Raw genomic sequence first — 26,190 nt, 5'->3', positions numbered from 1 at the left:
AATAGGACAATATATTATGTTTTTTAGTACTTTGGGATAATAAAATAAATTTATACAAAAATATGTTTTTTTGTTTCATTGTTTTATTTGTTTTTATTGATAACTGACGATCACAGATGTTTCAGATTAATACAGATATATTTAAAAAAATATAGGTCTACTAGAATTTCATTTAATAAGATTGAGTTCAATATTGAGTAAGTAGCAAATATATATTAAAACATATGTTAAGTGTTTATTATACATATAATTGGTTGAACTAAAAAAATTCCAAACAATAATCATGGAAAAGAAATTATGTTATTGTCAGTCTAAAAAAATGTCGAAGACGCTTTTTTCAAACTTGTAGATATAATTGGATCTTACAGGCCTATTTCGCTAAACATCTGTCAAAGGCTGTAGAAAAAGTACAAGTAGCGGTCAACAAGATCTTTAAATGGATTAGAGACTGTAAAATACAGCTTAATAGCTCCAAATCTATCCATGTTAATGTTACGTTGCAAAGAAAATATATATACATCTCGATGGCAGGTTAAATTGAAATCATCATGTTAGACAAAAAGCAGAGCAAATTAAACTCAAATTCAAACAACTGTAGTGGTTAGTTAGAAGATACTCTCAACTTGACCTGATATCAAGGAGATTGGTTTATCAGTCAATCATAAAACCAATTTGGACCTATAGGGTGCAAATATGGGGTTGTACTAAAACATCAAACGAACAAATAATCAACGCAACCAAAACAAAGTTTTACGATTAATTACTAATGCTTATCGCTACGTAACCAACGAAGAGCTATTCGATGACCTCGAAATCAAATGGATATACTAAGTGATCCAAGATTTCGTCTTAAAACGACTCAACTACACGAACTTGTTTAATTTATAAGAATATTCTTAACTTTAGCCTAAGTAGTTTAGTTTTATTTTAATTTGGGAAATATATACTGATGTATTAATCTTCGTTATTAATCGCCTTTATTGTGTATTAATACAAGTACAACACAACAGTAGTAATAAATTAATTTGTAAATTAAGATTGAACAAAGCATATCTAATGTAAGTTGTAATTAATTAAAAAATGTCCAATAAAACAAATGCTTCATAATACACAATTATAGCAAATATAAATAAAAATATGGTATCGATATATCCAGGTTGATAGAATCTTGATTGTTACAATGTGATCGATGATTCATCTTCATCATGAAGAAGACATATCATTTAATTTAAAACATGATTTTAATGTATCCAAAATGACTAAGAGCCAAATAGCTAGTTGGCTCATTTGAACAGTTCCAAACAGCAGGAAACAAATCTTAAAAGGAATTCCTATGAATTTGACTCATCCGGATATAATTTGTCACCATTTGGAGGCAGTATCAATTTGCGACACCAGAGGGCTATGGATCCAAAAAATCCCATATTGCTCCCTCTCCTGGTTCTATGTCCCCAGTACCAGAGAATCTCTATCGCAAGAACAATTTAGAGTCACGGTGCGGTGAACGCAGAATTCGGTTGTCAGTTCGCAGGACAAATTCGCAAGATAGAGCCACGCATTAGTGCCGTTGGAACTCTGTGATTTTTTTTTTGTCAGTGTAAAGGGGAAATTTTAATCTTCATTGGAAAAGTGGTAAGTCTACAAGAAGCATTACGAATATTATATTTTATTTTTATATTAAAACAGTTTTAACGCTCTATAAATTAAAATATATCTCTATATGGACAGGTGTTTTTTATACAATTTTAAATTTTTTTTTAATAATTTTTACAATGATTGTAAATTATTTAATTATATCGCACGGCATATTTATAATTTACATGAATAATGATGTCTGATGAACAACAAAACAGGGAGCATTACCAAACAACTAAAGCAAATAAACTTTTTAACGGATATAGCCAGTTATATAATATTAATGCCCTAGATATATGTATACATTACATACAACATATACCCACGTAGTATTTTATTGACTTTTTCAATTCATATAATAACAAATAAGTTTTAAATTATGTTTACACAAATAATAGAACAAATTTCGGTAGGATTTCTTTTCGAATTTTAGTTCAGCCCGCGTAGAATCACGCACCGATGCGCTTTTATCTACGAAGGAAACTTATTTTTTAGAGAAATTATTCGGAAGAAACTTTGTTCGGATATACTGCCAAGGGCCGAACTCGCTTGTATTTCCTAAATGATTTCACAAAAATATTGTACATATTCAATTTTATGAAATCAAAGCCAAATTGATATTAAATTAATAGTCTGATATTAAAAACAAAAACTTTTTTTTAATGATGTTAAAAATATTTTATGTTATGAATGTTTCGGTCTTATAAAATCAAAGCCAACTTGATTCAAATAATGATAATAGTATGATATCAGTAGCAAATACTTCTTTTTTAACGATCTCAGAAATATTTTACAATAGACATTTTTCAGTGTTAAAAATTCAAAGCTAAGTTGATTTCTATAATGATAATATTTCGATATTAAAAACAAATACTTCTTTTATATTGATTTCAAAAATATTTTACGATATACATCTTTCAGTAATATAAAATCAAAGCCAACTTGATTCCTATAATCATAATAGTCTGATATCAAAAACAGATATTTCTCTTTTAACGATCTCAGAAATATTTTACAATAGACATTTTTCAGTGTTAAAAATTCAAAGCTAAGTTGATTTCTATAATGATAATATTTCGATATTAAAAACAAATATTTCTTTTTTAATGATTTTGAAAATATTTTACGATATACTTCTTTCAGTATTATGAAATCAACGCCAACTTGATTTCCATAACGATAATATTCTGATATCAAAAACAAACAAAAACAATTTTTTCTAATGATTTCAAATAATATTTTTCAATTTAATTAAATCAAAGCCAACTTGATTTACATTATAAAGGTTAAAAATATATTTTACCGTTTGTATTACCCGATTCCATTAAGTCACAGTCAACTTGATATATAGAATTTGATATTTCGTGAATGTTATCATACAATGACAAGGGGTTTGACATGAACAGGAAGATATATTATAAATAATCAGTCAGAGAATCTGTATTGTTATTAGAATAATAATAAATGTAAACGTATCGATTTATATATAACGAATACATGGTTTAAATTTCATTTCAGGTTTGTAATGAGCTGACAATATCGTCATTTAAAGTCATCGTAATCACAGATAAGCAAAAATCATTAAGATGTCAGATCGGAAATCATCTGAAACTCATGACTGTCTCAAGAACACTTTTCACTTAAACAGACACGAAGAAATCGAACTACCTCCGTTAACTAGTATCGTGAATTCAGTGAATCAAATACAGTTCATCAAACATAGAGACGTACCGGAAAGAGGAACATGGGCTAGTAAATTGGATTTCATCCTATCCGTAGTGGGTTTAGCTATAGGATTAGGGAACGTTTGGAGATTTCCTTATTTGTGCTACAAAAATGGGGGTGGTGCCTTTTTGGTACCGTATTTTATAACGCTTATTTTAGCTGGGATACCTATGTTTTTCATGGAATTGGCATTAGGACAAATGATGACTATTGGAGGTTTAGGGGTATTCAAAATTGCCCCTATATTCAAAGGTATTAATATTATTTAATAATATAAAACGCTAGCAAAAATACGTTTATTTCAGGAATTGGTTATGCAGCAGCGGTAATGTCATGTTGGATGAATATTTACTATATCGTAATTTTAGCTTGGGCTATTTTTTATTTTTTCATGTCACTTAGAGCCGGTAAGTTATAAATTAATACCTCATTTCAATTTTAAAAACTACAAAATATAATTCTCGTTCGAAAATTATTTTTAAAATAAATGTAAAATTTATTGGCAGAATCTCCCTAGATTTTATGTGTTAAAATTATCCGGAATTCTTAAACGATATACAAAAAATTAATAGGACTATTAAAATATATCCAATTTCGCTTCGATTATTACCTTCTTTTAATACTTTATGGTATTAAATAATTTACATTTTTGGTGTGCATCATATAGCCGTAGGCGTTTCATATTTTTTGCAGGAACCTAAACTTTTTCTTTAATTAATTTTACTCTTGTAAGTTAAAAATCGGAACTATTATAGTACCATCAATTTAAGGAAAAGAAAATCGTAATATATATTATTTTATTTTAAATCGAATTAATTAATTATATGTTTTAGATGTTCCCTGGAGGAATTGTAACAATTACTGGAATACAAAATATTGCGTTAATCCATATGACAGAGGATCTTTAACATGTTGGGAACAATATAGTCTCAATAATACTTTATCCAAGATGTGTAACCTCAATAAATACAATGTTACTATTACTGAATTAACTGATCCAGTAAAGGAATTTTGGGAGTAAAACTAGCACATTTCATTATAACTATTTATCATACATTTATCCGTATTTTTAGACGTAGAGCTTTACAAATTTCCGACGGAATTGAGCACGTCGGCAGTATAAGATGGGAATTAGCTGGTACCCTGCTGTTAGTTTGGATTATTTGTTACTTCTGTATTTGGAAAGGCGTCAAGTGGACTGGAAAAGTTGTTTATTTCACAGCTTTGTTCCCATACGTTCTCCTAACCATTTTACTGATCAGAGGCGTGACTCTACCAGGTGCTATGGAAGGAATCAAATTCTACGTCATGCCTAATATAAACAAACTGAGTGAATCTCAAGTATGGATTGATGCAGTAACACAAATTTTCTTCTCGTATGGTTTGGGTCTTGGTACATTAGTTGCTTTGGGTAGTTACAATAAATTCACAAACAACGTTTACAAGTAAATGATGATGATTTCGTTTAAAATACATTAATGATATTAAATTGTTATATTTCAGAGATGCTCTTATCGTTTGTGCTGTCAATTCCAGTACCAGTATGTTTGCAGGATTTGTAATATTCTCAGTTGTGGGATTTATGGCTCACGAGCAACAAAAACCAGTGGCTGAAGTTGCAGCATCAGGTTATAATTGCTGATACCGATCGTAACATAGGAGATATTAAAATGTAATGAAATTGTAGGTCCGGGACTTGCTTTCCTCGCTTATCCATCAGCAGTCCTCCAGTTACCCGGCTCTCCATTGTGGGCTTGTTTATTCTTTTTCATGATATTGTTGATTGGTTTGGATTCACAGTTCTGTACGATGGAAGGATTCGTTACCGCTATTATTGACGAATGGCCAAAACTACTGAGAAAAAGGAAAGAAATATTCATTGCCATCGTGTGTCTCATTTCATATTTGGTTGGATTATCTTGTATCTCTCAGGTGAGACTTATTAAATATTACACCAGATGATACACAGCTGATTTTAATTTACAGGGTGGTATGTATGTATTCCAAATATTGGATTCATACGCTGTAAGCGGTTTCAGTTTATTGTTCCTGATATTCTTCGAATGTATTGCCGTGTCATGGGCTTTCGGTACAAACAGATTTTATGACGGTATCAAGGAAATGATCGGATATTATCCGATTTCGTGGTGGAAATTCTGCTGGACCGTCGCTACTCCCGTTATATGCGTCGTAAGTAATATAAATTAAAAGACACACAAAAGTCTAATCGAAATTTAACAAGAATATTGCTGCAATTTTATTATGCCGAGGACATAACTCATAATTCGCAACGTAGGATTTGATTTATTCAAATAATCTTTACAGAAAACGCGTCATTGTATGATCAGAAGTTTTATACGAAATTTGATTCATTATTATTTATTTTATACCTAATAATATCGTAAATTATATAACATCGAAAAATATCGATATATTGGCTTCAATATGTTAAAAAAAATATCGATATATTTTTTGCCAGGAAAAATATCGTAAAATAATTGTTTACATATCGGACATGAACCATTAAAATTAAGTGCCAAATACTTAATTTCAAAGATATTAAGTTGATTTGATTTATAATTGTTTTCTAGGGTGTTTTTATTTTCAATTTGGTTCAATGGACGCCAGTTAAATATCTGAACTACGAGTTTCCATTATGGGCTCATCTGTTTGGTTGGTTCACAGCCTTGACGTCAATGTTGTGCATTCCTGGGTATATGATTTATCTGTGGATGACCACACCCGGTGATAAACAAACTGTAAGAAAACGTGAAAGCGTCTCTGGGGTGTTTTTAAAGTAATCTTGTATTGTTTCCAGAAATTCCGACTATTGGTTCGGATAGATGATGACGTGAAAACTTTAAGGGCACGAATGCAAGCTCAAGCATTAGGATCACCCATTTAGTTCCATTCACGCAAAGATTCTGGCTATTGTGATCCTCACATTATACAATAATATAACCCCATGTGTTTGAAAGATAAATTATTAGGATAAAATTAACACAGATCATGCCGTGTACTAGTATAAGTCAACCAGTACGTTATACAACAACAAGCAGGAAGGAAAGCGTGCTTCTTGACTAGTGCTAGCTTACTTAATTGGCATAGTACTGTGAGTTAGTTATAATAAATAGATGTATTTATAAATAATTAGATGTACTCGTTGCCCCATTATACCAGGGGTTGTACCAAAACTATATCAATTTTTAGTTTGTTTGTTTTTGTTTAGGATTAATGTTAACTAAAATAAGAGTTGTATTATTAACTGTAATATTTGTAATATTTTAAATTTAAATTGTTTTCATTGTGTGCCTCGGACATTTTAATATTTATTGTCTTTGTCATAGCATATCAGTATATATTTCCATTCCAACGTTTTTTTTCTAGCTGTAGCTGTAAACTTTTTTTTCATCAATATATGGTTTTTTTCTTAATCGTGTCTTTTATTTATTCCCCATCTAGTATTCTACATATATATCAAAGCAAAATGAAGACGAAATATATCAAATTTCATTAATAATTAATAGAAATTTCTAAGAATCTTGAAAAATAAAGCAAAAAAAGCAGAGAAGAAGCAAAAAGACAAATATTACCTGAAAACTATTATAAAGTCACATAGCTTATAATATCTCCATTCTGTTCTCGATGGATGAATTTATTGGGTATTTCATACATAAGTAAAAGTGTGTCAAAACAAAATGCTTATACTTAAGAAAAATTCAGTTATTTAGCCACTTTCAGACTTTTTACTGTAGTTACATTACTTAAATAGAATTTTATAATAAACTCTGTGATGTACTTGTTATTTAGTTTCTCGTCATAGTTAAAAAAAATCATCAGTTACTCGGTTTTCGAGCTAAAAATTTTCTTGTAAATATTTTGATAAATATTTAAAAAATATGATATATTATCTCAAAATAAATAGGTTTATAGTTTTTAGCCCTGAAAAAAGTATATAACGCCAAAGTTTTAAGTCATTTGATGATCAAAAATATTTTAATATTTTTTCCATGTAAATAATCAGGAAAAATTCAGATTTTTAGATATTTTCAGACTTTTTACTGCAATTTCATTGTTATTCCAGTAAAATCAACGAAAAATTAATTATTTATGTAGAATTTTACGCTGAATTCAGTGATGTACCCTGAATTTAATTTCTCGATATAGTTTAAAAATTATTTAGTTATTTGGCGTTTGACTTGAACAACTTCTTATAGATATTTTGATAAATATTTAAAAAATATGATATATTATCTCAAAATAAATAGGTTTATAGTTTTTAGCGCCGAAAAAAGTATATAACGCCAAAGTTTTAAGTCATTTGATGATCAAAAATATTTTAATATTTTTTCCATGTAAATAATCAGGAAAAATTCAGATTTTTAGATATTTTCAGACTTTTTACTGTAATTTCATTGTTATTCCAGTCAAATTAACGAAAAATTAACTATTTATGTAGAATTTTACGCTGAATTCAGTGATGTACCCTGAATTTAATTTCTCGATATAGTTTAAAAATTATTTAGTTATTTGGCTTTTGACTTAAACAACTTCATATAGATATTTTGATAAATATTTAAAAAATATGGTATATTATCTCAAAATAAATAGGTTTATAGTTTTTAGCGCCGAAAAAAGTATATAACGCCAAAGTTTTAAGTCATTTGATGATCAAAAATATTTTAATATTTTTTCCATGTAAATAATCAGGAAAAATTCAGATTTTTAGATATTTTCAGACTTTTTACTGTAATTTCATTGTTATTCCAGTCAAATTAACGAAAAATTAATTATTTATGTAGAATTTTACGCTGAATTCAGTGATGTACTCCGAATTTAATTTCTCGATATAGTTTAAAAATTATTTAGTTATTTGGCTTTTGACTTAAACAACTTCTTATAGATATTTTGATAAATATTTAAAAAATATGATATATTATCTCAAAATAAATAGGTTTATATTTTTTAGCCCTGAAAAAAGTATATAACGCCAAAGTTTTAAGTCATTTGATGATCAAAAATATTTTAACATTTTTTCCATATATATAGTAAGGAAAAATTCAGATTTTTAGCCATTTTCAGACTTTTTACTGCAATTTCATTGTTATTCCAGTAAAATCAACGAAAAATTAATTATTTATGTAGAATTTTACGCTGAATTCGGTGATGTACTCCGAATTTAATTTCTCGATATAGTTTAAAAATTATTTAGTTATTTGGCTTTTGACTTAAACAACTTCATATAGATATTTTGATAAATATTTAAAAAATATGGTATATTATCTCAAAATAAATAGGTTTATAGTTTTTAGCGCCGAAAAAAGTATATAACGCCAAAGTTTTAAGTCATTTGATGATCAAAAATATTTTAACATTTTTTCCATATATATAGTCAGGAAAAATTCAGATTTTTAGCCATTTTCAAACTTTTTACTGCAATTTCATTGTTATTCCAATTAAATTAACGAAAAATTAATTATTTATGTAGAATTTTACGCTGAATTCAGTGATGTACTCCGAATTTAATTTCTCGATATAGTTTAAAAATTATTTAGTTATTTGGCTTTTGACTTAAACAACTTCTTATAGATATTTTGATAAATATTTAAAAAATATGATATATTATCTCAAAATAAATAGGTTTATAGTTTTTAGCGCCGAAAAAAGTATATAACGCCAAAGTTTTAAGTCATTTAATGATCAAAAATATTTTAACATTTTTTCCATATATATAGTCAGGAAAAATTCAGATTTTTAGCCATTTTCAGACTTTTTACTGCAATTTCATTGTTATTCCAATTAAATTAACGAAAAATTAATTATTTATGTAGAATTTTACGCTGAATTCAGTGATGTACTCCGAATTTAATTTCTCGATATAGTTTAAAAATTATTTAGTTATTTGGCTTTTGACTTAAACAACTTCTTATAGATATTTTGATAAATATTTAAAAAATATGATATATTATCTCAAAATAAATAGGTTTATAGTTTTTAGCCCTGAAAAAAGTATATAACGCCAAAGTTTTAAGTCATTTGATGATCAAAAATATTTTAACATTTTTTCCATATATATAGTAAGGAAAAATTCAGATTTTTAGCCATTTTCAGACTTTTTACTGCAATTTCATTGTTATTCCAGTAAAATCAACGAAAAATTAATTATTTATGTAGAATTTTACGCTGAATTCGGTGATGTACTCCGAATTGAATTTCTCGATATAGTTTAAAAATTACTTAGTTATTTGGCTTTTGACTTAAACAACTTCATATAGATATTTTGATAAATATTTAAAAAATATGATATATTATCTCAAAATAAATAGGTTTATAGTTTTTAGCCCTGAAAAAAGTATATAACGCCAAAGTTTTAAGTCATTTGATGATCAAAAATATTTTAACATTTTTTCCATATATATAGTAAGGAAAAATTCAGATTTTTAGCCATTTTCAGACTTTTTACTGCAATTTCATTGTTATTCCAGTAAAATCAACGAAAAATTAATTATTTATGTAGAATTTTACGCTGAATTCGGTGATGTACTCCGAATTGAATTTCTCGATATAGTTTAAAAATTATTTAGTTATTTGGCTTTTGACTTAAACAACTTCATATAGATATTTTGATAAATATTTAAAAAATATGGTATATTATCTCAAAATAAATAGGTTTATAGTTTTTGGCGCCGAAAAAAGTATATAACGCCAAAGTTTTAAGTCATTTGATGATCAAAAATATTTTAACATTTTTTCCATATATATAGTCAGGAAAAATTCAGATTTTTAGCCATTTTCAGACTTTTTACTGTAATTTCATTGTTATTCCAGTCAAATCAACGAAAAATTAACTATTTATGTAGAATTTTACGCTGAATTCAGTGATGTACCCCGAATTGAATTTCTCGATATAGTTTAAAAATTATTTAGTTATTTGGCTTTTGACTTAAACAACTTCATATAGATATTTTGATAAATATTTAAAAAATATGGTATATTATCTCAAAATAAATAGGTTTATAGTTTTTAGCGCCGAAAAAAGTATATAACGCCAAAGTTTTAAGTCATTTGATGATCAAAAATATTTTAATATTTTTTCCATGTAAATAATCAGGAAAAATTCAGATTTTTAGATATTTTCAGACTTTTTACTGTAATTTCATTGTTATTCCAGTCAAATCAACGAAAAATTAATTATTTATGTAGAATTTTACGCTGAATTCGGTGATGTACTCCGAATTGAATTTCTCGATATAGTTTAAAAATTATTTAGTTATTTGGCTTTTGACTTAAACAACTTCTTATAGATATTTTGATAAATATTTAAAAAATATGATATATTATCTCAAAATAAATAGGTTTATAGTTTTTAGCGCCGAAAAAAGTATATAATGCCAAAGTTTTAAGTCATTTGATGATCAAAAATATTTTAACATTTTTTCCATATATATAGTAAGGAAAAATTCAGATTTTTAGCCATTTTCAGACTTTTTACTGCAATTTCATTGTTATTCCAGTCAAATTAACGAAAAATTAATTATTTATGTAGAATTTTACGCTGAATTCAGTGATGTACTCCGAATTTAATTTCTCGATATAGTTTAAAAATTATTTAGTTATTTGGCTTTTGACTTAAACAACTTCTTATAGATATTTTGATAAATATTTAAAAAATATGATATATTATCTCAAAATAAATAGGTTTATAGTTTTTAGCGCCGAAAAAAGTATATAATGCCAAAGTTTTAAGTCATTTGATGATCAAAAAAATTTTAACATTTTTTCCATATATATAGTCAGGAAAAATTCAGATTTTTAGCCATTTTCAGACTTTTTACTGCAATTTCTTTGTTATTCCAGTCAAATTAACGAAAAATTAATTATTTACGTAGAATTTTACACTTAATTCAGTGATATACTCCGAATTTAATTTCTCGATATAGTTTAAAAAATTATTTAGTTATTTGGCTTTTGACTTAAACAACTTCTTATAGATATTTTGATAAATATTTAAAAAATATGATATATTATCTCAAAATAAATAGGTTTATAGTTTTTAGCGCCGAAAAAAGTATATAATGCCAAAGTTTTAAGTCATTTGATGATCAAAAAAATTTTAACATTTTTTCCATATATATAGTCAGGAAAAATTCAGATTTTTAGCCATTTTCAGACTTTTTACTGCAATTTCTTTGTTATTCCAGTCAAATTAACGAAAAATTAATTATTTATGTAGAATTTTACGCTGAATTCAGTGATGTACTCCGAATTTAATTTCTCGATATAGTTTAAAAATTATTGAGTTATTTGGCTTTTGACTTAAACAACTTCTTATAGATATTTTGATAAATATTTAAAAAATATGATATATTATCTCAAAATATAGAAATGTATAGTTTTTAACGCAAAAAGAAGTTACTAAAGTTTTAGGTCATTTTATGATCAAAAATATTTTTGCACTTTTTCCATATATATAGTCAGGAAAATTCAGCAATTTTCAGACTTTTTACTGTAATTTCATTATGATCGGAGATAAATTAACGAAAGTTACATTACTTATGTAAAATTGTGCGCTTAATTCAGTGGTGTACTCTAAATTTAATTTTCCATCATAGTTTACAAATGATTGCTAATTACATATATATGATTGATTTTTGACCCCAACAATTCTTCTTGTAGATATTTTGATGAATATTTCAAAAATGTGATATATTCTTTCAAAATAAATTGTTTTATAGTTTCTAACGGTAAAAATTTATATAAATTTTTGCACATTTTCAGAGAAATTAACTCTCTTAAAATAAAAAGAAACCGAATACGAATTGAAATGATGAAGCAACTGTATTAATAGTTAGATCGTTAATATAGTGAGTCTCAATAAAATAAAAAATATTCTCTATTAGAAAGCTAAAATTATTAGTAGTAATTAGCAGACTTCCCCAAGTTCAATGGATAGAGTAAAAAATATTGGAAATCATAAAGCCTATATGGTGTAATATCTAAAAATGGGCCGGCTTTTTTATTTTTATTAAGCGTCACTATCCTTACCTTCAAAAAGTCAAGAATGAAGTGAGTTCAGTAGGTAACAATTTTGAAATGCTTTCTCCATTATCATAGGCGTGACAGTGAAAAAATAAAATCCAGAAAAACTAACACACGTAAGTGGGTGGGTATATTTTATGGGGATTTTCTTATAACATCTATAAATAACTGAAATGCCAAACGGATGCAGACACATTAATAAAATTTAAACGTTTTTTCTGGATGAAAAAATTATGTTTAAACTTATAAAACAAATTTAGTGTTAATATACGTAAATCTATTATGTATGGGCATATATAAGAGATAAATGGCGGTGAAAAAATCGGATTTTTCAAATAAAATAATACCGTTTCGGAATTTATTAAATTATGTGTGATGTTGGCGCCACTGACCAAGCACGGGAGTTTCGAGCATTTCAGTGCCAGAGTTCACAGTGTCCTGGACCTACTAGTCGTCAGTACGGGACTTTTATGTGACCGGTGTGGTAAGATCAAAACCATGGAGGTCTACTCTAGGTCCTCATGGTTTTTGCTGCTTCTTGGAGCCGCCTTAGTAGCTGCTACCTTAAACGGTACGTGTGATTTGTGAACAACCTTTTAGTGATCAGATCCGGTGTTGAGTCCAAACCGATAGTGATACATAGTGTACGGTTTATGTACCGGAAGAGTGATTTTAAATATTTTTTTCTATTATGTAATAAATTTTTCGCGGTGGATGCATCGCCGATTATAAAAGATAATTAGGCTATTTTTGGATTGGCGGATTTCTAATAATACTTTGTAGCAAATAAACTCCTATCTATAAATATAATCCGTTCTTGCACGCATCTGCATCAATAACACGGTATTCTTCAAATCGAATTGATTAAAAATTATTTTTACAGAGAAAAAAAACCGTATTGACTCATTGAAATTTCAAAAAACCAGTTTAATTTTTCAGTACCAGGCACTAAGCCAAAAATCCGTTATCTAATTTAGATTTTTCGAAAAGCGAAATGTGCATTCCCATCAAAATGTTGCAAACTGTTTAACGTGTATTAATAATTTCCCCGTTACTATTCGTTGATTAGAAATAGAAAACGAAACTATAATATAAATCTATAAATTGTTCGTCTAGACAGCCCACGGCTTACAGGTATAATTAGAAACCGATTTCATTAAACGAAAACCAATACTTTTTTTTTCTTATAAGAATGGAGCGGACTAAATCGAAAATATTTCCAAAAATAAAGAGTGATACCGTTAGCTCATTATTATATAAAATTAACAGCTGGTTTTATGGACTTTTGCCAACAATATGTGACATCCCTTAAAACATGACTACTATTTGATGTTTCAAATACTAATAGAATGATTTATACGGTTTTATGAAAAAAAAACATAAATGGTGTTCTCGATATCAAGTGTAGAAATTTTGGCTGGGAACACTTGAACACTTTTCCGATTTAAGTCACCTTATTGGACGGATCGAGGAATGTTGTTTTTTTTTGTATGTTAAAATTGACATGGCATTGAAATAATTCCAAATATTTTTTAGAATCTCCCGATTGTCCTACAGCCGATAAAGTTTCATGTGTGAATGGAATTAAATGTGATTCAAATGATGATTGTCAGAATTCAGAAATATGTTGTCAAAGTCCCTGTTATACGAAACGATGCATAACAAACCCAAAAGGTACCAGCGCGTTACACTCTTTGCCTCACATCAAACCCTCTGCCGTAATAACCTAATCATAACAATTTGAATTAATAGTGTTGTATTTTTGATTTTCTAAATAATAACAGTTTTAATAATGTTGTACCCCTTTTACGCATGGGATTGAAATAAACTGGAACAGATATGATATTATTTAAAACCGCACACACTGACGTAGACGCTGTTGGCCAGCAAAATATTCTATTTCTTATTCTTTAAATATACTTGCGATTTTTAGCTTCCACATTATTTTTAGAAATTCAGTAGCGCTTCGCTCACTTTGTTTTCTATAATTTATCATCATTGCTCAATAAAAACCGTAATCATTCCTACATATCGCGGTGTAATAAATTATTTTTTCTCATTTCCATTTTGTTTGCGCGTCATTAGGAGTTCAAGGTGCAGCTGATACTGATGGACCTTCCGAATCCGACTGCAGGCCTTACATCGAGAAAGCTCTCAAGGAGCTCGAGATTGGTGAGGTAGCTCAATCAGATGAAAAAGACGAAAGCATTGAAGATGTTCCTACCGTGGAAATTACTGACGACTCCAGCCACCAAGAAGCGGAAACTGGTGACCAAGGAGATGAAAGCGATGAAACCGAAACTGAAAACGAAACAAACGCTCAATCTGTCGAAGAGGATGAAACCCAACAGGAAGCTCCTTTAGATGTTCGTCTATTCCAACTATGATTTATTATCTTTATTTATTTTAGTCATTTATTTCAGGCGACTAGTGACGAAGATGTTGAAGCTGAAGTTGAGGCGGACGCTGACGCCGAAGCCACACCTGAAGAACCAGTACGTACACAATCAATTTTACTATTTAAAAAAAATTATAACACAGTGTAATATCTCTAGACATTAAATGAAAGTCCAGAAGAAACCGAAGCAGAAGAATCAACGAAAAATGAAGAACCTGAAGTAGCAGCTGAAGAGGCTGCAGCAGAACTACTTGAAGAGGTTCCAGTCGAAGCTGAACTAGTTCAAGAAGCAGCGGATGTTCCAGAGGTAGCTGAGGAAAGTCAAGAGGGAAGCGTTGTGCTCCCAGGTTCACCCGAAGAGGAAAGTAACGAGGAAGAAAAAAGTGCCGAACAGCCAGAAGAAGTTAACGTCGTAGAAGAAGATGGAGAAAGTCAAGAAGATGAAACTAAGAGTGTAGAAGAAGGAGGAAAAAGCGCCGAGGATGAAGCAAGCACTGAAGAGGCGAAAAGTGTAGAAAAGGAAGAAGAACAAGCGGAAGAGCGAACCCAAGAAGCGTCTGAAGAAAAATCATCAGTTGAGGCACCCGAGAGTGCCGAAGAAGAAGAAAATGTCGATGGAAAAGAAATAGTAGATGAACCTGAACAGGCTGCCGAATCAAGTGAAAGTACTGAGCGTGAGTATATAAAAAAAACATCCATAAAACATGCATATTTATATATATATATAAATTTTGTAGAAATTGGATGTCCCGCTGTTGAACAAGTATCATGCACAGAAGGGACTTTGTGTATCAAACATAAAAACTGTGGCGAAAACGAGATATGTTGTCCAAACAAATGCTACAGGAAACGGTGTGTTCCTGGTGTAGTACCACAAGAAGAACTGGATGCTGAATCAGAATCGGACGAATCAGAGCCTGATGCGAAATCCGAAGAACAAGCAGCTCCAAGCACACCAGGTTTGTATTTCATCATGCTAGAACAAATTGAAATGTATATTTAATACATACTTACAGAAACCGGCTGCCCTTCACCAAATGATGTATCCTGCCATGAAGGCACATTATGTAGTAAACATAAACAATGCGGTGAAGACGAAATTTGCTGTCCCAATAAATGCTACAGAAAACGTTGCGTTCCTGGAACTGCAACATCAGCTGAATTAGCTGAAGAATCTGACGAAGATTCTGAAGAAAGTGCCGAGGCTCCTTCAGAACAAAAACCAGTCGAAAGCAGAACAGGTGATTTTGTTAACGTCACTACTAAAATGCAGCAATAATAATATCTTTTTGTAGAGACTGGATGTCCGGAATCAATTACTCTGGCTTGTCAAGGTGAAGAATTCTGTACCAAACACAAAGAATGCGGAGACGAAGAAATCTGTTGTCCCAACAAATGTTACAGAAAAATATGCACACCTGGAACAGCCACTGAAGCTGAACTTGCTTTAGAAGAATCTGACGAAGCCTCTGAAGAACAAGCTGCCGAATCACAACTGCAATCAATTAAGCCTAAAGGTAACGTTATTATCAATCAAACGACATCAAAAGACGTCCTTCAATCAAATATTAATTTCAGAGTCTGGTTGTCATGACCGCGAAGATATACCATGCGCGGGAACACCGTGTACAAAGAACAAAAACTGCGATGATGGACAAATTTGTTGCTCGAATAAGTGTTACAGAAAAGTCTGCGTACCCGGCACACCGGGATCCGACGAAGAAGATGAGGAATCCGAAGAAGTCGCAGAACCAGAATCGCAAGTTGAATCTAAAGAGGAATCTGCTGAAGATGATGATAGCGATTGTCCACGTCCTGAAAATGTACCATGTAAAGATGGTCAGAGATGTGGTGACGATGATGACTGCGAAGATAGTGAAATATGCTGCCCCAACAAATGTTACACCAGAAAATGTGTACCTGGACCTAGAAAAGGTATAATTTTGTGGCCTTGTTTTCTAAACATTTTATCGTAGTTTAGCTATTTTGTAACTAAATATATAGCGGCGTCATCAAGCTGATGGTGCAATGTCATGTCATGTCATACATCCCAGTCAGGCTTCAATACTTTTTGGCCAGGGACCAAAAAGCACACATTTTCAACATACAATTAGTGATTCATAAATTTTAACTACTTTGAAACATTTCCATTTCAAATTCTTCAATCTGTTTCAAACTCGTAAAACATTTTTTTATTAACGCATTAAAATATGTCAATCAAATATATATTAGTTACAGAAGAAGAGAGCGCAGAAGAATTACAGAGAGAGCGTCGTGAAGAACCTAGAGTAGAAGTTAAAGAACAAGCAGCGGAAAAACCAGTTAGTCCTCCACCTAAATCGGTTGTCCCTCCAACAAAACCAGTTACACCTCCAGTAGTACCATCTATTAAGCCGGTAACTAAACCAGCTGAACCAATTACACCACCAACGAAACCAGCTGCTGCTCAAGTCAAACCAGTTAAACCACCACCTGCACCAAAACCAGTTGTTCAGCAGGAAAGGCCAAAACTTGTAATTGATATTCCTGCTCCAGAACCAATTGTCCCAGCACCTGAAGAAAGCGTCGAACAAGGTTAGTAAAACGATACGGATAAATTATTATTACCTTTATATTACCGCTTACTATATTACAGAACAAGAACCATTAGTTGAAGAATTAACTTTGGATACAGATATTCCAACAGAATTAAGATCAAGAGATCATGTCGAACATTTATTGAAACTCGATAGAGATTCATCACAAATTGAGGGAGTGCAAAACAAAGTTTATGAAGAAACATTGAAGGAATTAAAGAAGGTGTACGATAACGCTATAAAGCCTTTGGAGGTCTTGTATAAATACAGGGATTTGAGTAATCGTCATTTTGGTGATGCTGAAATCTTTTCTAAGCCTCTCATTCTGTTCATGGGCCCTTGGAGTGGAGGAAAATCGTCTATCATCAATTATTTGCTCAACAACGAATATAACGATACTTCCTTGCACACAGGTACCAAAACTATTCATTTTATATATGGGAGTACATCAAAACTGAATAAAAAATTATTTTCAGGCGCAGAACCATCTCCAGCTTATTTTAACATCTTAATGCACGGCGAGGAAGCAGAAATCATTGATGGTACCGAACTGGCTGCCGATTTCACCTTTTCGGGGCTTCAAAAATTCGGTCAAGGTCTCGAAGAACGTCTTAGAGGCGTCAAACTCCCAGTAAAACTTTTAGAGAGAGTCAACATCGTGGAGATTCCCGGAATTCTTGAAGTCAGAAAACAAGTATCCAGAGTTTTCCCTTTCAATGACGCCTGTCAATGGTTCATTGATAGAGCGGATATCATCTTTTTAGTATACGACCCAGCTAAACTAGATGTAGGACCTGAAACTGAAGCTATCCTCGATCAGCTTAAAGGAAGAGAACATCAAGTGATTATTAACGTTTATTATTTTGTTTTATACGCGAGAATTATGTATGATGGTGTCCTTTTTTATTTCAGACGAGAATTATCCTAAATAAAGCGGATCATGTTAAACCTGAAGAACTAATGAGAGTCCAAGGTGCCTTGATTTGGAATATATCACCGCTGATGTCATCCCCTCAACCACCGGTCATGTACACGACATCTTTATGGTCAAGACCTTATGAGCCTTGGGCACCGACCAGACTCCTTCAAGCTCAAGAAAGAGCATTCTTGAGAGATCTGAGAACTGCCGTTGACAGACGTGTCGAAAATAAAATCGCAAGTGCGCGTAGGTTTGCTGTAAGTATAATTGGCAAGCCAATGTTGATTGAGCTTATTCAAATAATTCCTACTTATTAGGTACGTGTGAGAAATCATGCCAAAATGGTGGACTGTTATTTAACCACATATTATAATCACAAATCAGTATTTGGCAATCGAAAACAAGTAGCAAACGAAATTATTGAGCATCCCCAGAATTACCACATATACGAGGGCTTGTCTACATTAACGAACATATCACGATATGATTTGCCCGATCCTGACGTTTACCGTGACTTCTTCAAGCTAAACCCTCTTTATGAGTTCCAACAACTATCTGCAACATGTACTTACTTTAGAGGTGATTCAACTAACTCATCTTGATTCCTAGCCGTATTAAAACATACCTTTTCTATTTTAGGATGTCCAATAAATAGATTAGACATAGCGATTGCTTATGACCTACCAGAATTAGTAGGAACATACAAGAGAAACTTGGAAGAAGCCTTAGTAGCATCCACTAAAACTCCAGAACCCCCACAAAGATCAAAAAAATCAGCACCAGGAAGTTGAACGGAAGTCGAATGAATGAATAATAAAAATGATTAAAATTAATGAGAATAACGTTTTGTGAGGGAAAATGGGCCTAGTTCGGAAAACCAGTAACGTTCTGTACTGCCATTAATAAACTATATAATAACTGAAGACAAACTGTGTGCATATTACTTTCTACGATTAAAAAAATACATTGACTGTACCAATAATGCTTACCTAGTCCGCATTTAAATGTTGTCATGCCTCCGGAGTGTTATTCAATAGGGTAAATAAATACTATGAGAGTGGATTATGTACATACACTGTAGATATGTAAGAAAAAAAACGTTTTTTTTAACCAGGTGTACAATTCCTTAATTTAAAAAATCATCATTATTTAGTAAACTATCATTCATAAACGATTATATTTCACTTTTTTTTCTTTGTCAAAATGAAATGAAATCGTCATATTTAATAGAAATGTATATAAAACAACATACAGACAATATTGCTTATAATCATTTAAGTCAATAAGTATTGTATTTGGTTTCCTTGCGTGATACAATATTAAAATGTATATTGTATTTAAGACAATTTTAGTAATAAGTTAAATAAATATATTTTCATTTGTATTTCTTTCATGTACTTTCATTAAACTTCGAAATTCCAAAGGCTATTTTTAGAAATCTAAATTGGGTCACTATTTCAGCAGTATTTTCACCAATCAGGAATTACAAAAATACACCTGCAAGTGTATAATTACTACAAAAATATAATTCAAAATAACCACGTGACAAGGTTATGAAGCTGTTAAACCTGAACAGGCGAATAAAACTGTCAATAAAATTTGACTAATGTAATGGAATTTCGGTATTTACGGTATTTAATTTAATTTTGGAACTATTTGGCACTGTAAATCAAATGAAACGGGAAAACAATATGGTTAAAAAAACACAATATCAATAAATTTGTTTTCTCGTGTATTTTTATTCGTACATATTTACCAATAAAGAATAATTTTAAAGGAAATTAAAATGCTGATAGGCCAGTTATTGCTCTTCCCAAAATAAGTGCGTGTATGTCGTGTGTTCCTACAAAAGAAATCAATATAATTGAAAATATGTAAACATTTTTAAAATAAACGTGTACCTTCATAAGTATTTACTGCTTCTAAATTGATCACGTGCCTGATAATGTGATATTCATCTTGAATACCATTTCCACCCAACATATCTCTAGCTAATCTTGCTATCTCTAATGCCTTTCCTGCATTGTTCCTTTTAATAATTGATATCATTTCAGGAGTATGTCTGTTGAACAAACGCACTTTATGTATCTGTATTTTGTGGATTGTGAATTAATTTTGCCGGACTTTTTATACTTATATTTATTATGAAAAATGTGGTTACTTTGATTACTTTGATCTTCCCCAAATCGTGACCTCAATTTCTTAAAATTAACTCACATTCCTAGTATTATTCGATTACTTACAAATTTTTATCTTTCAATCTGCCAACTTGATAACAGGCTTGCAAACCTAAAGTTATCTCTGTAAGCATGTCCGTTAATTTCTTTTGAATTAACTGAGTTTGAGCTAAAGGCCTTTTAAACTGTTTTCTTTCTAAGGTATATTGTCGAGCCAATGTTAGACACTGCTCAGCAGCCCCTAAATTGTTTGAATTGAAAACACTAACCAGTAGAAACTCAAAAAAATAATACCTAATGCACCCCAAGCTATTCCATATCGCGCATTATTCAGACAACCAAATGGTGCACTCATGCCTACGCCGTTAGGCAAAAGATGATCTTCTGGTACTTTTACGTTATCTAATAGAATCATTCCGGTGGTGGATGCTCTCAACGAAAATTTGCCATCGATTTTAGGTGTGCTTAAGCCTAATCCGTGCTCTTTTCTATTTATGAGGAAACCTCTTACTCTAGAATCTTCACATCTAGCCCAAACAATAAGTAAATCAGCTATGGGAGAGTTAGTTATCCTATAAATAGTTCTTCGATTATAAACGCTATAACGAAATCCAAAATAAATTAATACCAAGTTTTACTACCGTTTAATGTATATGTTTTTGATGCTGAGTCATATACGGCTTTTGTTTCCATTCCTCCAATATCACTCCCATGATTTGGTTCTGTTAATCCAAAACATCCCACTAAGTTTCCTTTTGCTAAAATATTTGATTTTTTTCATTTATAAACGTTAATTATTTATTAAGTTATTTTACCCATTTCTGGTAAATATTGTTGTTTTTGTTCCTCTGTACCGTATGCATAAATAGCACCCATAGCTAACGAGGACTGTACACTTACAGCAGATCTGTAAGCACTGTCAACCCGTTCTACCTCCCTTGTAAGAAGACCGTACGCGACATTCGATACACCGGCGCATCCATAATCTTTTATAGTACATCCTAATACGCCCAATTCTCCAATTTCGTTAAGAATCTCTCTATGAAACACTATATAAAATATTCAATCATCATTAATTTCAATCAGAATCCCGTTTACCTTCATTTCGGTTCGCTAAAATGACTCGTGGAAGAAGTTTTTCCTGGCAATATTGACGAAATTGGTCCCTTATAAGTTTTTCCTCGTCCGAAAAATGACTTTCAAGGTCTAATGGGTCTTCCCAATTAAAAACAACTAAAACACAAATTGCGACATCTTTTTCTGTATTTAACTCGATAGCAGGATGTAAAAACAACACGTCATTCATTCCAACGTAAAATGATTGTTTTGTTTAATTTAAGATTCGAATGAATATTAATGCTTCTACAATAAATTGAATAGTGTTTGTTATATATTTATTATTATTTTATAACTTTCTCGTACATAAATACATCATCTTTGAGTTTAAAGCTTATTAAACAGTGATTCTATCTATATTTATCGTTATATATTGTTATTTTCCGTCTGTATTTAATATTTGCATTTTAACATAATTTAGGTCAAAGTTAAGAAATGTATTAATGAAATTAGAAATAATATGACAGCTAATTAACTTAAGCTATTCCTACATTCACTTACCTTTCTGTGTATGCCTCTCTCTAATTACATCCAAAACTAGGTTAAGGAATATAAACAAAACAGTTTTACCATACGAGTTAAAAAAAAAGGATACTTTTAATAGCACTTTTAATGTCTTTGATACACTGCAATGTTGCAGAGTTGAAACATCGCCCAGTAAACATGTTGAATTAATTCTACAAGACTAAGATATATTGAATAACAAGCTTTAAAAATATATTTACTATTTACTGAATTGTTATCGCAACATAAAGATTCCAAGTACAATAGACAGATCCGGAATAGAAAAATTTTATATAGATCCTTAAAAATATGTAATAGATGTTAAAAACAATGTAGGTCATAAAAATCACATCAAAATATACGTTACATTCGTCTGCACTTTATACGCTGTAATTTTGATTGGATATTTCCAAAGTATCACAAAATATACGACGTTTTTTAAATAGGACGTTTTCTTTTTCTGTCAGGAGGTAATTTTATTAATACTGGTAAAACCACATACACATGTATAACCTTACCGGTTCTTCAGCAATTTTACGCTTAGTTTAGAACCGTCTACCCAAGGTGGTACTCTAGTTCTTATCGCTTGTTCTTGTGTTGTGTTTATAATGCGAAAATCTTTATAATTCACAATAAAAAAATGATAAGGTGAGTGAAATAGTATTACATTTTAAATGTTTAATTAACATAACATTTCCTAATATAAATACGGACATTAAACCTCTTAATTACCACACAATTTAATAATTAATTGCGTGACAAGTATTTTCAACTTGATTGCCTTCTATTGATTAATATTTCAAAAAGTTAATTAATATATTTTTATTTTCGTTATTAATACTCATTACTTTTTCTTATAATATTAACAATAAATATTATGAATTCAAAATTATAAATAGTCTTTTAATAATTATATGACAAATATTTTTAAATTAATTACTTTCTATTAATTAAAATTCCAACATGTTAATTAATGTTTTTTTCTTTATTATTACTGTTTAATTAGAAAAACATATATCAATAATTTATGATATAAATAAACAGAATAAAATAATTCCATTTATTGATAACATTAATGTATTTTAAAACAGCAAAAAAGCAAATAACGATTTAATACAAGTCAATAATCAATTATTTTATTTTTCATATAAAATAAAACGTATATGAAACCACTAAAGCGTATATTCTTGAAACTGTCATGCTTTAATAGATCTGCAAATGTGTATTATTTCATTTATTGTAACGGTCCAAACCTTAAATATAGTTTATAATAAAGGGGTTTATGAAAGATGGCACACAAAACGACATAAATATAAACAAAGAAAAACCTACATCGCTAAAAAGGCATAACAAACTATCCGTACATAATTTAGTTTATTATCTATAAATTATTCGATTTATGCGTTGCTTTGACAATAACGCAAATTGCCTTTAAGAGGAATGTTCAATTATAATTTATAGTATAGATGAAATCTTCTTTCAGGGAACTTTTTACTGTCTTGCTTGTTTTCTTGATAATAACGATTGGCTGTTGCGATGAAACAACGCAACACTACCTGCAAAATGCTATTAGAAGCTTAAGAAGGATGAAGACCAACCCGAATATTAAGAGAATTGACACGCATATTTCTAGTGAGCCAAAATCTACATACGGCCGAAGTCATGAGGTAACACAATACAGTCGAAATAAAATTAGCTACCCGTAATAAGTTCTTTTGCTATTTTCCAAGCAATAGTATTACCAGGAATTTAATTTTAGTGCATTAATAAACGCTCTATTATAAGCAGCATGTAAAATTAAGTCAGATAAATTACTAAATCTGCGAAAATCAATCCGAAAACGTTTAAATCAGTCTTGCTCCACCAGCTTTTTCCACCAAACCAAACATTATCCTGTTCAACTATGACCTCTTCAATGTTCAATCAAAAAAACATCCAATAATTTCAGTGATATATGCTTTTACTTCAAAAAAAAAGGAATTAACAGTTTTAAAAAACACTAGAACTTATTCAGGGTCACATTATATATTATACTGAAAATATTTATCTCCATATAATTTAATCTTCATGGTATATTCGATTTAATTATATGAATTAAATACGAATTCTACCTCAACAATTATAGGTCATCTTAAAATACAAACAAAAAACAACATGGCAACTTAATAATGCTTTCGTTCTACCCACTTCTTATTAATCTTAATATTTTCGACTATTTTTTTTACAATGATATGGCATCATCTGATCAGTTAACTGGTTTTATAAGTAGGTAAGAGTGATACTTATTTAAATTTCGTGAATTTTTTACTGCTCTGATTTAATGTAAAGGTCAAATATTAATCTGACGTAAATTATAATTATAACGGAGTTATTCTAGTTTTCGGATGATGCACCACCATTGACACTTACCAAAGGTGAATTAGCTGCGTTATATCAAGAAGCTGTCAGAAAAGGAGATACCTTAAAATTAGACACGGGAGATAGTGAATATATACAGGCGGCTGTTCATCATCTAGATGGAGAAGAATCTGTTAAAGAACCGAGCTATTTCCTGAGTAACAATGACCAACATTCTGAAATACCAACGGAGGATTCTGGATATTATTATTACTATTACCCGTTAAAGAGTTTTTTTGATAAGTTACAACCTACGGAAGCTTCTGTAAGATTTTAAATTTACTATCAATCATTATTTTAAGAAATACATTTTTAGACTAACTATCACAAATACTCACATCCTTACAAGGACCATACCACATACAAACCACCATTCACATATCATTCACACCATCATCAGGTACGTAATCTAATACACTAAACAATTACCATCATTATACCAAATACACCTCTGTATATTTATAGTAACACAGTTGCTCTGACAGATGGCGATTTAGATAAAAATAGGCCGTACATCTGAAACATACATTTTTAGATATTCAAATTGTTAATAAATATGCTGCACCAAAAACTACACCAGTATATAAGTTTATAGTTTATTTTAATATATAAGTTTTTATGCGAATTTTACATTATGTTACTATTTATAGTTCTAAAAAGGCGCCACTTTAATTCTATTTTGGTACAAATTCGACAATAATTCCTTAATTTGTATTATTATTAGTTTTTGGGATAAATTCTCACTATATTATAATGTCACCAGGATCTGTATTTACCATAATAATTCATTTATAAGAAAGTTTGAAATTCATGTCAGATGCTAATTGAACTTAGAATTCACTGACGAAAAAGCCTTTAAGAGTTTAAGAACCACAAATTTTGCTTTTTTACTAATTTTGTAAATAACAAATTAATATTGACAAAATAACAGCAAGAACTTAAACAACACGTCTGACGTTAATCCATATTTTTAGCACAACATAACCATATCAACTGAAGCAACAAGGAAAGAAGCGAAACCTATTGAACCCTTGTTCATGGCTATTTCGGGTTTTATCGGAATGGCAGTGATGGCTTTGGTATCAATGATAATCGTACCAAAATTTGGGATTAAAGGCAAAATCAAACCTCCTACCAATAAAGAAAAGTTAGATGATTTGACAAAATTAGCGATAAGAGCCATCGAAGGTCAATGCGCGGAGAGATTTGCCTGCGAGTTGACAAAAACAGCACGAAGTTTCAGTATTGAAGAAAATAGGTTTTATAAGTAATTAAACTGACATTAAAATTAAACTACATTGAATATCACCCTATTTTTTTAGATTATTGAAACGGATAGCGCCTGGAACGTTTGGAAAATATATAAGCAACAGTGAAAAATACGCAAACAAACATCTAAAATGTACGGCCATTCCTTGTGCTAAGAGAAAAGTACCATCGACTAAAAAACCGCCGACAGCTCAAAAGAAGAAAACTGCAGTCAATAAAAAACATTAATAGCAACCAAAGCATTTTAATTAACTTATTTATTTATTTAATTTATTGTATTTAGAGTAGAATGTAATTTATATTAAATGTATATTTATGTTATATTTCTTGTTTTTTCGCAGAGCAATTAACTATATTTGCCAATAACACTGGTTTAAATTTAAATAAACCGCCAACGCATAAAGTGTCACTAGGCAGCTCCTTCGCGCATCACAA

At 30.3% G+C, this 26,190-nt stretch overlaps 4 protein-coding genes across 14 annotated transcripts; 3 read left to right on the top strand and 1 right to left on the bottom strand.

Moving 5' to 3' along the window:
* Positions 1-1,491: 1,491 nt before the first annotated feature.
* On the top strand, positions 1,492-6,412 carry Gat (sodium- and chloride-dependent GABA transporter). Its single transcript, XM_076404708.1, has 10 exons — positions 1,492-1,632; positions 3,154-3,612; positions 3,666-3,767; positions 4,194-4,377; positions 4,434-4,805; positions 4,864-4,988; positions 5,048-5,292; positions 5,347-5,550; positions 5,952-6,119; positions 6,179-6,412. Exons 2-10 carry the CDS (start codon positions 3,222-3,224, stop codon positions 6,263-6,265), a joined length of 1,878 nt encoding a protein of 625 aa, XP_076260823.1. The 5' UTR covers positions 1,492-1,632; positions 3,154-3,221; the 3' UTR covers positions 6,266-6,412.
* Positions 6,413-12,759: 6,347 nt separating this feature from the next.
* Positions 12,760-19,676, top strand: LOC143197737 (uncharacterized). 2 transcript variants are annotated; one of them, XM_076406384.1, is made up of 15 exons: positions 12,760-12,970; positions 13,936-14,073; positions 14,485-14,765; positions 14,823-14,894; positions 14,955-15,471; positions 15,535-15,756; positions 15,814-16,038; positions 16,093-16,314; positions 16,376-16,732; positions 17,030-17,371; positions 17,433-17,786; positions 17,850-18,214; positions 18,286-18,549; positions 18,610-18,871; positions 18,932-19,676. In XM_076406384.1, exons 1-15 carry the CDS (start codon positions 12,775-12,777, stop codon positions 19,081-19,083), a joined length of 3,969 nt encoding a protein of 1,322 aa, XP_076262499.1. In that variant the 5' UTR covers positions 12,760-12,774; the 3' UTR covers positions 19,084-19,676. The 2 variants fall into 2 exon arrangements, with proteins under 2 accessions (XP_076262499.1, XP_076262501.1); XM_076406386.1 differs by lacking the exon at positions 13,936-14,073.
* A 331-nt stretch (positions 19,677-20,007) lies between these two features.
* Positions 20,008-24,623, bottom strand: LOC143197741 (glutaryl-CoA dehydrogenase, mitochondrial). Of its 9 annotated transcripts, none has more exons than XM_076406424.1 (11): positions 22,608-22,726; positions 22,457-22,549; positions 22,318-22,389; positions 22,087-22,262; positions 21,568-21,702; positions 21,285-21,518; positions 21,098-21,227; positions 20,764-21,041; positions 20,536-20,710; positions 20,194-20,354; positions 20,008-20,135 (listed from the first exon to the last, which is right to left on the bottom strand). In XM_076406424.1, coding segments are annotated over exons 2-11 (1,425 nt in total). In that variant the 5' UTR covers positions 22,459-22,549; positions 22,608-22,726; the 3' UTR covers positions 20,008-20,073. The 9 variants fall into 9 exon arrangements, with proteins under 9 accessions (XP_076262539.1, XP_076262541.1, XP_076262546.1 ...); XM_076406426.1 differs by lacking the exon at positions 22,608-22,726 and having other exon boundaries at positions 22,087-22,122; positions 22,181-22,262; positions 22,452-22,599; XM_076406431.1 differs by lacking the exon at positions 22,608-22,726 and having other exon boundaries at positions 22,087-22,116; positions 22,181-22,262; positions 22,452-22,599.
* Positions 22,618-26,076, top strand: LOC143197742 (uncharacterized). Of its 2 annotated transcripts, XM_076406433.1 has the most exons (6): positions 22,618-22,737; positions 23,573-23,756; positions 24,467-24,751; positions 24,803-24,886; positions 25,461-25,753; positions 25,809-26,076. In XM_076406433.1, exons 1-6 carry the CDS (start codon positions 22,730-22,732, stop codon positions 25,981-25,983), a joined length of 1,029 nt encoding a protein of 342 aa, XP_076262548.1. In that variant the 5' UTR covers positions 22,618-22,729; the 3' UTR covers positions 25,984-26,076. The 2 variants fall into 2 exon arrangements, with proteins under 2 accessions (XP_076262548.1, XP_076262549.1); XM_076406434.1 differs by lacking the exon at positions 24,803-24,886.
* The last annotated feature ends 114 nt before the right edge of the window (positions 26,077-26,190 follow it).

Source organism: Rhynchophorus ferrugineus, unplaced genomic scaffold, assembly GCF_030347505.1.
Source record: "Rhynchophorus ferrugineus isolate W39M unplaced genomic scaffold, kcgeb_rfMv2 rfM5, whole genome shotgun sequence".
Lineage (NCBI taxonomy): Eukaryota > Metazoa > Arthropoda > Insecta > Coleoptera > Curculionidae > Rhynchophorus > Rhynchophorus ferrugineus.
Note: the sequence above shows the minus strand (reverse complement) of the source record. Positions and strands in the feature narration are given on the sequence as shown.